Genomic DNA, 14,140 nt, shown 5'->3' on the forward strand with positions numbered 1-14,140 from the left:
ATTCATTCACATATACACATACACACACACACACACATTTGCAGCCTTAATTTCACTCCCTTGAAATCCTCTGCAGACCCATTTCGGCTTGTTAGTAAGCAGATTGCCTCCAAATTTATTTCCTTTTCACACACATAGATGAACTGTACAACCTCCCACACTTCCTGGTTCTGCCAGTTTCTCGCAAGGTTAAAGGCAAGCCTTCCTTTGCTGAATTCAGTTTTTATGTGAGTGTTTACACACCCTGCAAGTCACAGAGCTGCTCTATTGTTTTCACATCATTTCCAGACTGGCGTTCCCACTTCCTACTCCACTGTGTTACACTGCCCTGGGGCACATTCCTTAAATTGTGTGAAATTTGTGCTGTGTGTGCGTTAGTGTGCACGCAGGTATGCATGTCTGTGCCGGTGTGGTTTGCATATGCTCGCCATGTTTGTGTGTGCGTGTGTGTTTGAGCACTAACATGAATTTAATCTATGCGTTAAAAAATCAAGTCGCAAGAGGCTTCAAAGATTAGTTTCAAATTAAATTTTGATACTTGCTGTCTCTCGAGAGTTGGTATCATCACAGCTTTTAGTACATTCATTAGCTCTGACATAGATGCTAACCCCAGGGTAGATGTAAGGATGTGATAAAGAGGGAGCAGCAGCTCATACACAGCTCCTGACCTGCAGGAAAGTTTAGCGAGGGCTGCGTCCAGCAAACCAAAGGCACAGGGAGGGGAACAGAGCAGGGCTTGTTCTGCAGCGAGAAAACACAGAGATGGTTTTGTGACGCTTATAGTTAAGGAGGTAGTTACTGGCTAACCGTTGCCAGATTTTGAACATGGGGCCATAGGCTAGAGGGGAGTATGGGTTTTCACCTCAGTATGAAGTGCGAAGCTTGCATCACCTGGCTTCACACAGTAAGTGCAGCAGCTGTGAGTGCTTTGTGCCAGGATTTATTGCATTTTTTAACATAATTATGATGAAAATGACCATCTTGGCTATTTAACTAGATTAGATTTACTAAAACTTCCCTGCAGATAGACTGTGTATTTCCGCTTGTCAGGGTCAGCTACAGACCGGTGTTCCTTGAGATGGCACAGGTTTACTGTCTGGCTCAAGGGGCACTTAAGCTGCGCAGATGCTTGCTGAAACAGGTACTTGAGCTAAGGTCACCTTGCAGTCACTATTATATATATATATAACCATGGTAACTCAACTTGTTTATGAGGTTTGAGTGAAGAATGTTTCTCCTTTCTGACTATTTCCTGCTTACAGCTATCTCAATTAAGTGTATCCGTATTGCGACATTATAACAACTATTTTAAGAGCTGGAATCTGATTGTCTGTGACAAAGTTCTGCACCAAATAGTGGTGGAAATACATTTGTGGAGTAAATAATGGCAGGCTTGGTTTTCTGAGCCTGTCAAATGGCACTCTAACCACTATCATCATAACATCATTTTGTCACTGTCCTCGGCAGGGTCTCACTGTCTGAGCGCAATTCTATATCACCATGTTTGTTTGTTTTAATTTCAGGTTGTAGCTTGGAATATGTCCAACTTTGCCACACATTGAAGGACAGTATAACTCCCAGCTTTTTGTAGACTGATTTACTTTAGTACAGCTTGTGGACTCATGCCAATGTTTGCCAAAGTCTGCATGAAATAAACTTATGATCTGTGCTTAATTTGTAAACTAGGTCCTGGGACACAGAGAGGGTACTGTACAGTCACAGAGACAGAAAAAGTCACAGAATGCATCAAAAATCCACATTTATTAATCAAAGCATTCATAATAATCTCTCAAAATCAGTAGGAGAGGTGCATAGAAACAGCTGTTCATGGCTTATCTCTCCCTCTGTCTATCTCTCCCTCTGCTAAAATGGAGGCTTGGTAATACACCAACCCAGCCCGTTATGAGAGCCAATCTGCACCAACCAACATGTGTTAATCAACCACCCAAACCTGATCCAACCCGCAACGGCTTTAATTTGCCAGCAGTGTAAAGAAAAGCTATGGTTATGGGATAGGGAAAAAAATCCTCACATATGATAGAGAAAAAGGACAGAGAGGTAGAGGAGGTGGAAGGTGGAAGGTGGACTATTGCACACAGTGGTTCCTTAAGCTATTAATAACTTACCCAGAGCACTGCTCGTTTTTTGACCCGCCCACCCAAACCTGTGATATTTTCTTGTAAGCTGACCAAAATGCATTCTCTGAATAATGCCTGGATGGCCATTGGCCATTAAATTATCTAACAGCAGTATGTAAACCATTCAGAAGCTGAATGCATGCAATATCAACCAAAGGTTTAATAATGGACCAATTGTATTTCTTTAGCTAACCAATCATTATAATTCCTCTAAAACACGTAAAAATCTAAATATGATTTTATTATATTCAGTTTTTTTAATGTTCTACTAATTTAAAACACGTTTCCTTACATTGGAAAATGTGTTGAGTTTTTTTATTTCTAAGACTGCTCTTGTAAATTTTTCTCTTACCTAAGAGAAGAGTAACAATAAGAAAACATTGGTGAATCCCAGACATCAGTGGATACCAACAAAATAAGAACAAATTGTGAAAAAGAAAATTTGTTTGTATATGGCCTCTTGCATGCGGCCCATTGTCACAAACACACACGCAGAGCTTTTGAAGAGATTTTGCTAGATTTCCAGTAAAGATCTGGAACAAAAGACAAAGAACAAAAAAGCATTAGACGCAGAGGAATATTATTGTTTTTATTTGTCTGTCAGATCATTTTGTGTGTCTGTAATAGTCTGTTTAGGAAATGATGGTCAGAGGAAAGTCACTTCTACAATTGAGCTCTTCTCTTTGTAAAACTTAAAAGTGTTTGGCTTTGTTTTCTGTTATGAGGGAATGGTAAGTAGCCTCAGGCAGCTTTGGCTCACTGGGTCATGTCTATTTACTGGAGTGGTGTAGGAATAAGATGAGAATATAAAGTACACGCACTAAATTCATGCTAGTATTCTCTCTGATGGATAGCAGAGAAGACTGACAACATGGACTCAAAGGTGTTTCTTTCTGTGCCTCACCTTTTTTTTTTTTCTCACCTTCGCCACCCTCAAACAATCACATTTCACTTTACCTCTCTCACCACATTTCCTCATTTCATTTCTGTGCTTCAAGCATCTTACTACCCCTCTCTCTCTACTTCTCGCTAGTTCTCTTAGGCTGTGTCTGAAATCACCGACACAATCTCTCATTTACAATTCCCCACATCATAAACAGGTTGTTTACATTTTGTAGTGTCATATTTCAAGGACACTATAGTGCATATATTTTAAACTGAGGACACTGGAAAAAAAGTGGTCGAGGGTAAAAATAGTGCACTAGGTAGGGAGGAGTTGGTCAATGTCATTGGTCGTCATAGGCTGTGAAAACATTCACTATGTTCTTCTGTTACAAAGACTTGTATTATTTTACCACTTAAAAATCCCATTTAAATCCCATATTGCCAGTATGCATAGTGCTGCTTACAATTAACTAATACTAGAGATATTAAAAGGACCATGGTATGCATGGTATATATATCATTTCACAGTACTGTGTATGTCGTGTTTGAATCACAGTTTGTTTGGATAACACAACAGAGTCATATCACCACAATACAGTAAAATATCTCTGAATGTTGACTCACTCTCCTCCCTCCTCTTCCTCACCTCCTCTTTTGTCACCACAGAGGAAGTCACTGAGAGACCAGTGGTTGATGGAAGGAGCTCCCTTGTCCCCAACCTCCCCGGACAGCCAGAGCCCTCGTTCCCCTCTGTGGGGCTCCCAGGCCCAGGAGATCGAAAAACGCATTGACAAGTACGGCCACAGTGTATGAGTGTGTGTGTGTGTGTGTGTGTGTGTGTGTGTGTGTGTGTGTGTGTGCCCGTGCGCAAGTTGGAGCTAGGAAACAAGGAGACAGTTTGTGACTGCCTGAAACAGCTAGCAGAGCTGACGGAGCATGAGAGAACTGTCACGTTTTTGTTGTATTTGTGTAGTTGAAACTTCATGGATAATTGATCGTTGCTGCATTTCCTTTTCTATTTTTGTTTTCATGTCATTTTTGATGCTTTCGTTCATAATGTATGCTTTGGCAAAGCCGAGTTTTAATTACGCCAGTAGTGAACTCAGGCAGGAAAGTGAGATGGTTATCCAGCCTGCACACTTGCCAGACAGAGGCAGACTTTCTTTATTGCAGTGGACAATGTTGTCAAGTCCCTGAAGACTACACTCCAAGATCCCAATCTTATTATTGTAAAGGTCCACAGCTCTGCCTCACTGTCCAACAAGACTCCTCACACACACACTGTACCTGTGCCTACAGATTTGTTACTTAGATATGGATCATAAAATAAGACCACAGTGACATTTAAGCATCAAATGTGAATAATTACAAGCATCGCAATCAAAGGGTGCATTGTTTGAATACATTTGATGTGTTTGTTTTTTGTGTGTATGTACGTTTGTGTGTGTCTGGGTGTCCATCTCAGGTTGCAGTCAGAAAGTCAGCGGTTGGCAGAGGAGGAAGAAAAGCTGAAGGAGCAGATGGAGGGTGGCCAAACGGTGAGGAACTTGCTCGCCCACTCACTCAGTGGACACAAAGGGGGTTGGAATATGTGTTGAACAAGTTTGCTCCATCATCTTCCATTAGGCTGAAAATTTCCCACAACCTCTGTCTGTGGCTTTTTGCCATGAATAATGCATTTTCTCTCTTAATGTACCTTTGATGTGGCACCTCCTTGTTCAAAAGCAGGATCTTTATGAATGTAAGCAGCAGTTACATGAACAATTCAGCACTTGATCCCCTGTGGAATTATTGTTTCACCTCAAGCCAAGCCAATGTTTACCTTGCTCAAGGTCTTTATGGTAAAACAAAAGAGTTGCCCCTCCATTTTTAACGTCTGCTCCAGGGTCTTTTTAATAAGGTTTTTCATTTTTATCATATATCATCTACCATGGCTTTAAAATCAACTCAAATCAATTAATTTTTTCAGGCTGTGATATAGGAATGTGTGGCTGTGAAATTACAGAACTTTAAATAGACCCTGCCAGCAACGTTTTGGTTTGGCAGGCAGAGTAATTGGCAACTCAAACAGGTACATGAAGATTTTTTTTTATGGCTTTGTTTGCCTTATGTTTTCTGATGAGACTAGGGATGTAATGATATGTTTAGGTCATTGAAAGCTTTTAATTGTAAGGTACACACATATACAGGATTACTGTTTATCAATGCAGATCTCACGTAGTTTAGCACATGATGCACAAGACCCTGGAAAGGGTTCAGGAAAAAGGTGAGGTTGCCCTTTTCAGCTCAATCACTCCCCCTTGTGACCAGTTAGAATTTCATGGCCCTTTAACAGCTAAAATCCCCATCTGAGAGACTTTAGGTGACACATTGTCTAGTTCAGCAGAGGCTGTGCTGTTTAGAGAGTTGGGTAGAATCTTATTTACACAACATGAGGAAAAAATATTTCATAGAAATGTTCCGTATTGTGTCTGTTTCCTCAAAGCTTGTGTGATGTTCCTGTATTTGCATTTCATTTGTCATCTTTTTGTATTCCCTTCGAAATGCACCAGAGGTTCAGACAGCACAGCATAAACAGTTTCACCAGTTGAGTCACAGTAAATTTTATTCCTCCCCTGTCCCTCTTACCAAACAGGATGCAGTGAAAGTGACAGAGGCTGGATCAGGTAAGTGGCATCAGATAAACCTTTTGGCTTAGAGAAATGTTAAATTACAGTGGACATTTTAGAAAATTGCATTTACATTTAGTTTTTTACCACAGAAAATTATAAATTGATGCAAGTTTCACACTGTAGAGAGATTAACACGAGTATTTTCAAGCGATTTGACGAGCTCCAACATCCGCAGAATGTAACAGCACAGAATACACTGTGGTCTGTCCAACACATGTCAACCGTGTAACGCTTTATCATGTTAAAAGCACTCTGTGCGGACCCACTGCTTCTGGCTGCCACCACAACTGCAATACTACTCTTCCTGAATTACACCAGTACCTGTTGATTAGATTTCATTTGGTTTATGTTTGGACGTCCCATTTCTCTCTCTTTAGTTGCAATGAAAATAACTTATAAACTTAAATCAAACTTAAATATTGTCTACAGAAAATAAGTATGCACTTTTAGTGTTGCACTTGTGCATTGAAATGACAAGATAAGTTGTCCAAAAAAGCACAGGTGTGTTGATTAAGCCACATTGCATCTTAGTTTGAAAAATATAAAGGCACAGTATACTTCAAGGCAGGGTCTGTCATTTATTTTAGAAGCACTTTTTGTTATATTGGTTGAAATTCTCATAACAGCCCAACAGCAATCCATCCATCCATCCATCCATCCATCCATCCATCCATCCATCGTCTATACTGCTCATCCTTAAGGGTCCCGGGGGGGCTGGAACCAATCCCAGCTGTCATTGGGCACCCTGGACTGGTTGCCACTCAATCACAGGACCAACTTACAGTCCTGTGGCTGTCAGTCCACAGTTGTGTACACAACTAACAAGGGGCCCGACAGTGGTGGCGGTCGTCTCACTGTAGAGGACTTAGGGAGGTGGCTTTGGATGAAAGCCTGAAGGGACCTAGCTACTCTTGCTAATCTCTCCAGTGTTGCAGACTCTGCCTTTAATGATGTCATTACCTGAGAAATGAATATGGTAATGCATGATTTCTACACTGCATGTCTGAAAAACACATTGCAATGAATACAAATTATTTCTCCCTCAGAATTAGTCCACCATGCAGTTGTGCAGAACGGAGAAAACGATGCACCAGGATTGGGTGGGTATAGAGTTGACTCGTGTGTCATAAAATCCACACAGTATATTCTCATGTGAGGAGCACTTTTATCCAGAAACATATCCTGCACACATTAAATCTTATCTATATTCTTTTTGATGTCAACATCAGTCTCATCACCTTGAACCTGAAAGAATCTTATATCTTCTCCATTCGTCATCTTGCTTATTCTTGTCAGATCATCATCTCACTTCAACCCCTTAAAAACCATGAAATCCCCTGTGGAAATACTTGTCTGTATGCATTGTATATACTGAGCTTAAGAAATTTGCATTATAAAGGAAGGAGTGGCATGGGCATACCTGTACTTCACAGAAAGTTCATATATGCTGTGATGAATATTTTCGCATGCTGAATATAGTTTTGCATATATATTTATGCTAGTGGACACTTAAGTGCATAACTTGCAGTTTTTAGAGGGCAGCGGGTACACGGACATGTCAGTGGGGATGATACTGAAGCTGTTGAAGTGGACAAGAGAGTTCTGAAAATGAAATTGACCCATCCACTTGTATTTAAATCAGATTGGGTCTGTAACTTCAGACTGCAGAATCCAAATTTGCATCACATGCTGCTGCTAGTTTATCTGCCAGCCGCTTTCATCTTTTTCTCATGTTGTATCATCAAAATATTTATAATATTTTTACGTTTCTCTCTTTGTGTTTAGTATATACTAAATAGATATCAACTTACATTGGCTGCTACATTCTGCTCTGTAACAAACAAACGCCTCCATTCATCAGTTTATATCTTATACCCTGCAGCTCAAACAGTGTAATCCTTTATTAGTTTCTCCATTTTATATTAGCGAAGGCATGAATGACTTTTCTGTGTAATGCATTAAGATACATAAATGCATTTCACGAAATAAATTAGCTGTATTGAGCACTAACATATTGATGGCATAGCAACCTCTAATTGCAGTCAAGTAACAGTGTGTCTGCTCTAACTGCAATGAAAGCTAATAATCTCAATGAGAGAGATTGGTTGCAAATTCACTCAGCACCATTAAAGTTCATGAACAGCACTGACTATTCTGATTATTGCAGTCGCACATATATTTCATGCTTTATTGACTAATATTTAATCGAAATTTTATTTGATATGTATTTATCTCAGAAACCACTGAGGATGAAGTAAAGACAAACCAAAGCTTTCTAATTGATGAAACTGCAGCTGTCCTAACCAATGGTGCAGGCGAAGCAGACACCAATCACGATGCTTCAGAGCTGAGTAATCAATCCACCACCAACGGACCGATTGTAGCCTCTCAAGGTGTTATTAGCATGAAATATGAACCGGAGTCGAGCCTTGGTGTGTCTGAGGCTAGTCTGGTCCCAAATGTCACCATTAATGCCGAGGAGGAGGAGGAAGACGGGATTCTTGTGATGAGAGCAGAACGTGTGATTATCACAGATGAAGGGGAAGAATTACGTGAGAATCGTACGCTCCAGGAAGTTCAGCAGGAGGCCATGCAGTCGGAAGAAACCCCTCTGCCGAATCCAGAGGCAGGCCAAGAGGCAGGGGAAGCTGTGGAGGAGGTAATGAAAACGGAAGCAGCTCCAGCAACTGAAGCCACTGCAGACACACAACCAGCAACTGGAGATGGAGACATGCAAGATGGTGCAAAGATAAACGAAAACGGAGATGGAGAGACAAAGGCTGAAGGACAGGACAAACAATCGGAAGATCCTATCTCTGCGCAGGTGCAGTCCCCAGCCGAAGCTCTAGAGGGCACTACAGTGGCTTCAGTGCCAGTCTACTCTGAGGCGCAACCCTCCGCTCTCACCCCCGATCTGGAAGCTAAGGGTGAAGCTGCAATGTCAGCAGAGGGAGCCGAGGCCGCATTAAAAGCCCAAGACCCTGCCACTCTGCCTGGCCGGTTTCAGGAGGTGCCCTTGGCTGATCCCCAGGAGAACCAAAAGGGGGAGCAGGAGCCCCTTCTGTCCCAGACCAAAGCCCTCAACACCCAAGCAGGGCCATCAGCAGCAGCGAACAGCCCAGCCAGCACAGAGACACACATCCCGAACAGGGCGAGCCAGGGCGAGGCAGCTGAGGCACCCAAACGCAAAACCTGCCAGTGCTGCTCTGTCATGTAAATGCTCTCACCACACATTAATTTCAGTCTGCCAGTATCCTTCAGTCTGTCTCTCTGCTGTTCCTAACACACTCCTTCCCTTGCCTCTTTGTTTTAAGCACCCATCCTTTTTCAAATCCATACGTCCACAAGCTACTTCTTTTTACTCACCCCATCCTCTGCCCTCAGTCTTTGTATTCATCTTTAAACTTCCTCGTCTCACTCTTGAGTTTTGATACTCCACGAGGAAGTGAGCTCTCTCCAAAAGTGAAGACAGGGGTGGTATGGACTGGACTTGTCAGTGTTAAAGTGCCTTGAGGAGCTCTCTACGCAGGAATACACTTTTCAATTCTCTTCACGCAACGTGGACCAAAACATGAGGTGTGTTTTTATGCACTGTTTGAGTTTGATTTCATTAACATAAGATAGATGCAGTTAAGCAAAGAACAGGCAAAAGATCTATGATTTTAAACTGTCATATCTACATGTATGATTAATTGGATTATCTTTCATAATATGCAAATGAGATTTCAACTGGGAGTCCCAAGATGTGGAGAGGTTCAGAGGGGATATTTTTCTAATTTAATGACTTTAATGCTGAATTATTTTATTGATTTTGGTCTTTTATTAGAGTTATATTGTTAATCTAATTATAGGGCCTGAGCATTTTTATTCACTCTGTAACGCAGGTTTTGACAATAGACAGACTAATACTATGAAATTGTGTAATTTATAAACAGCATCAAGCACCACGGAATATTTATTATTTGTGGGCCATTGTCAGTTTTAAAAGAGAAATTATTTTGAAATACCTGAAAGTATAATTTTGTATTTTTTTTTTTTTTCTTTTTGAAGAGAGGGTCCAGAGTTCCTGACATAGCTCTGTGCATTGATGTATATACTGTGTACAGAAACAAGTGGAATTGAGTGTCTGAGATGTCAGCTTTGAAATGATTGATGAATGGTTTAATGATTAAACTGACATTTGTGATACATTGCTTGATGTACTTCGTGTTCATCCAGCGTTTCTGTTCCTCAAATAGTGGATTTTTTCCAACCACAACATTGCTTCATGCAAAAGAAACACAACGAATAATGTTTAACCAATTGTTTCATAATAATTCTTATTTTTCTTACTAAACCAGGTCAACTGGTAATCTCTTCTAGCACATTTTTAAAGAATAAGAGTGGGAGTACGCAGCCCCACTCGGACAACTGGTAGTCTTCTGCCCACGTAGCTTTAATTGTGGTAAATATTCCCCTGGAGAGAAGAAGGGAACCAAGAGAATCTGTAGAAAGAGCAGGATCACAAGGACTGCTGATGTACCTCATGTTCAAAAATACTCCACTTATGCAAGTATGCAGAGCTTTTCCTCTCAGAGGCCAGACCAAAACCAGAGTCTCTGGGGAAATGGATGCATCAATGAGTGCTGCGACTGTGAAAATAAGTCCTGCTGAGCTGAGAGCTCTCAGTGGGTCCTGTACAACAACAATGGGATTTCAGAAAACCATCGCAGTACCGCTCTAACAGGAGACTCATCGTCTCTGGTGAAAAGAATGAGGGTTGGTGCATAGGTGCTATTGCAGCATGCTGCGCAGAGCCACCTCACATTAATAATCCCGCGTCCCCCTACCTCTCTGCTTGGTTAAATAGAAATATTTAACCGGATATATTGGTAATTTTGATACATAAGAAGAAAAAAAAACAGTTCAGAGTGCAATACTTTTCTTATGAGATGATGTTGAAAAGTACTGATACGATGAAGTGTCTGTGAGGCAGAAACATTTTCAATTCTCAATAACAAATTCTAAAAACTATGAGAACCAGATTTTACAGATTTTCAGGTACCAATCTATAAATCCTGCTCTTTTTTTTTTTTCTCTGATCGACCAAATGGATAGATACTTACAATATGTATACTGACTAAGAGTGTAAGTATACTTCTCTACCTTATGTCTAATTGTAAGCTTAAAAGCTTTGAACCTTAAGGGGCAGATTGTGTGTGCTGTTGCAAAGAGGATTCAGGTGTTTTGGCTGTTTAGGCTGGAATTAAACATTAGCTTAGACCCCTCACTCACGCAATCATTGTATTGACAAACTGAACATTCCTGGAAATTCTCCATTGCCTTTTAAACATTGCAAAAACAGTGCCAGGTATTGCAAAACTGGAACTTTTCAATTTTCACCTTGAAAGTGACTAATTGCAGCTCAGACCTACAGTGCAAGTGAGTCTAAGCTGAAATGGCCTCAATGAAAGTTAAGGCGTGCATTAGTTTTACAGTGATTTCAATAAACACTACACAGATATTAAAGTTGTTGTTCTTATGTGAGCCAATAAGATTAGAATGGGTCTATTTCAAGTATCTGATTTATTTGGAACCGCAGTAGATAATTCCTATTTTTCTATCATAGAGCGCAGGTGGACTCTGCTCTCAGTATTGTGAAATGGTTATTTTCTGATGTGATTTAAGGCAGACGAGCCTCTACGCTGGCACCACTTTCAGCTGCGGCGCAACTGGAGCTTGGCAACTGGCAACTTGATGCACAATAATATGATTTCAACATACAGAGACATGTTTGGTCTGTGCGCCATCACTGTCTGCTTGATGGCTGTGAGCCATTCAGCTCCTCTGAACTGCAAAGATCTCGTCCGGCCATTGTCTCCAGTGGATCCTGTGCATTTGGAGGGCAGATGGGTCTTGGTTGCCGTCAGTCTTAACATCACTGAAGGTGCGGAGCTTCTTCAACCAAGCGACAGCATAACTATTGATTTCTACAACTCTTCTTTCACCAGAACCGTTCGTTATGGCAACGTGTGTCACTCCGCTTCCCAGAAGATCTCAATAGAAGGCAATAGCTTTAACTACAAGGTTGGGAATGCGTCTAACTTCTCTGGGACCGTCTTCAATACGTCTTGTTCAGACTGTGTGGTGTTGAGCTTTGTTGTGGACACACCAGTTTATAAGTCATCTGAGTTGTGCCTATTCAGCAGAAGGAGGGAGGTGAACCAGCAGGAGCTGATGGAGTTCATGATTCAAGTGGAGTGTCTAAACATGCCTAAACATTTTGTGATGGATCCTAGCAAGCTGCTTTGTTCAGAAGCGCATGTTTGAGCAGCTGTGATACACAGAAAGAATAAAAGTTATGTCAATACACACAGTGTCTTCTTGTGATTTCTTGTGGGATTTTTTTTCACAAAACCTTCATGTTGTGCCTGATGATCAAGATAAAACAAAATAAATACCACAAAAGTTTGAATGGATGGATAGTGATTTATTTTTTTTAAAACCATGTTAGTTTGGTTAGGGTTATAAATGTGTGTTCTTAAATAAATTACATAATGAAAGATGAGTTGCTTCTTTGCAACAGAAATTACTTATCAAAATGCATCACTCGTCACTTCAGATAGAAAAACGGAATAAAAGCATGTTAGACAGTGAATTCAGTTACGTTCTCCTTCAGTGAGCTGGCCTCAATAATCTTATTTTATATGTATTTATATATATTTTAAATCCACTTTTCTGATTGTGAAATGAAAACTATTTTACAGAATGGACTTCTCTGGATATGTTAGGTTCATGGTCAAATGATGATATTTGATATTTGATGATATGCCACTTAGGGAATTACTGGTATTCCAGTACAAAACTGAATATTTACACAAGGAGTATAAACCTTTTTTTCATTTTATTTGATTAACAATAATGTGACTGACCATGAACTTGCAACATTACAGGTGGGACAAACCAGTAAACATCCAGTGTAAACAATAAGAAGCACAGTACTTATTTCACAATCACCAAATGCGTAGGTGGATAAGGGACAATCTGTTCTGGTGGTTTCAATATTGTCATCATTATTGTGAAACTGGAGGTTTCTGAAACAACTATAAAGCCAGCAAAACCTCTTTACCAGACACATTTTCGCCCAGACACCACAGAGCAACTGAGACGTGATAAATATTCCCAACGCCAAGACAACATAGATAGAAATGTTTGCTGTATTTGCAGCCATTCTCTGTTTGATGGCTGTGGGCCATTCAGCTCCTCTGGCCTGTGAGGACTTGCTCCGGCCTTTGAGTCAACTGGAGCCCAGTCAGTTGGAGGGAAGATGGGCCTTGGTGGCGGTTAGTGTGCTCGACGCTGCAGTTGCAGACAACCTAAAAGGAAGAGACAGTGTAACTGTTGATCTCCACAATTCCACATACACCCAAGCCAACCGTGACGATGGCGTGTGCAAGTACCGTTCCCGCAACATCTCATTAGAAGGCCACATCTTTACCATCAGACTGAACGTGTTTAACTTAACTGGGACTTTCGTCCACACGTCCTGTCCAGACTGTGCAGTGCTGATCTCAGAGATAAAGTCATCAAATCAAACGTTAGTGGAGTTCTTCCTGTTCAGCAAGAGGAGGGAGCTGGAGCAGAGCGAGATGGAGGAGTTCAGGGCTCAAGTGGAGTGTCGGAAGATGCCTCCACCCATTGTGATGGATCCTACCAAGGACCTTTGTCCAGAACAAACCAGCAAACCAGCAGCCTAAACAGTCACATTGGTACATGATGTCTGTTCACATTATATGGGTAAATGTTGATTGAAACCAATGTCCTTCCAATTTTATTCCATCAGAAAAAAATAAAAGATGAGATGTTTTGAGTTTTCTTATTGTCCTGTGTTATTGGGATCAAACAATAAATAAATAGATACATAAAAACAACATAACATTGATGATAATAATGATGATGATGATAATAATAATGATAACTGTTATTATTATCATGCAATGAAGATACAAATTAGAGGTATCCTGGGGTTTGTTGGTTATGAATATTTACAATGCAGCTAAATGCAAACAAAAAACTTGCTGTTGTATTTTTGCTTAATTTTGCTACAATATTAGACACACACGGTTTCTGACTCACAGCGTCACGTCTCAGGTTTCTCAGCCACCACATGTGTCACCAAATGAACTATTTGAAGGATTGATTGATTGAAATGATAATGATAATGATTTATGTCACTGATACTAAAATAATTTACATTCCTCTACCATACCTCCATACCATGCTCTCTGTGCATTTGCAAGCAAGTAGTAAGCAAGAGCATTTGTAAGCAGTGTGTTGACTCAGTTGCTCGTATCGCCACACTGAGATCTACTGTATGCATGCAGCATCGAAGCTCACAAATATACCACTGTGGTAAAGATTAAATCACTGGTGCCCAGTCTTTTTGACTTGTTTGGGCTTGACTTG

At 40.7% G+C, this 14,140-nt stretch overlaps 1 protein-coding gene across 2 annotated transcripts in view; it reads left to right on the top strand.

Moving 5' to 3' along the window:
• Positions 1–9,883, top strand: part of palm3 (paralemmin 3) — a 30,131-nt gene extending 20,248 nt beyond the window's left edge. For both annotated transcript variants that reach the window (XM_070828534.1, XM_070828533.1), the window contains exons 4-8: positions 3,690–3,817; positions 4,489–4,561; positions 5,659–5,689; positions 6,742–6,795; positions 7,933–9,883. In XM_070828534.1, coding sequence (XP_070684635.1) covers positions 3,690–3,817; positions 4,489–4,561; positions 5,659–5,689; positions 6,742–6,795; positions 7,933–8,912 — 1,266 coding nt within the window. In that variant the 3' untranslated portion in view covers positions 8,913–9,883. The remainder of the gene's footprint in view (positions 1–3,689; positions 3,818–4,488; positions 4,562–5,658; positions 5,690–6,741; positions 6,796–7,932) is intronic.
• The last annotated feature ends 4,257 nt before the right edge of the window (positions 9,884–14,140 follow it).

Source organism: Pempheris klunzingeri, chromosome 3 (assembly GCF_042242105.1).
Source record: "Pempheris klunzingeri isolate RE-2024b chromosome 3, fPemKlu1.hap1, whole genome shotgun sequence".
Classification (NCBI taxonomy): domain Eukaryota; kingdom Metazoa; phylum Chordata; class Actinopteri; order Acropomatiformes; family Pempheridae; genus Pempheris; species Pempheris klunzingeri.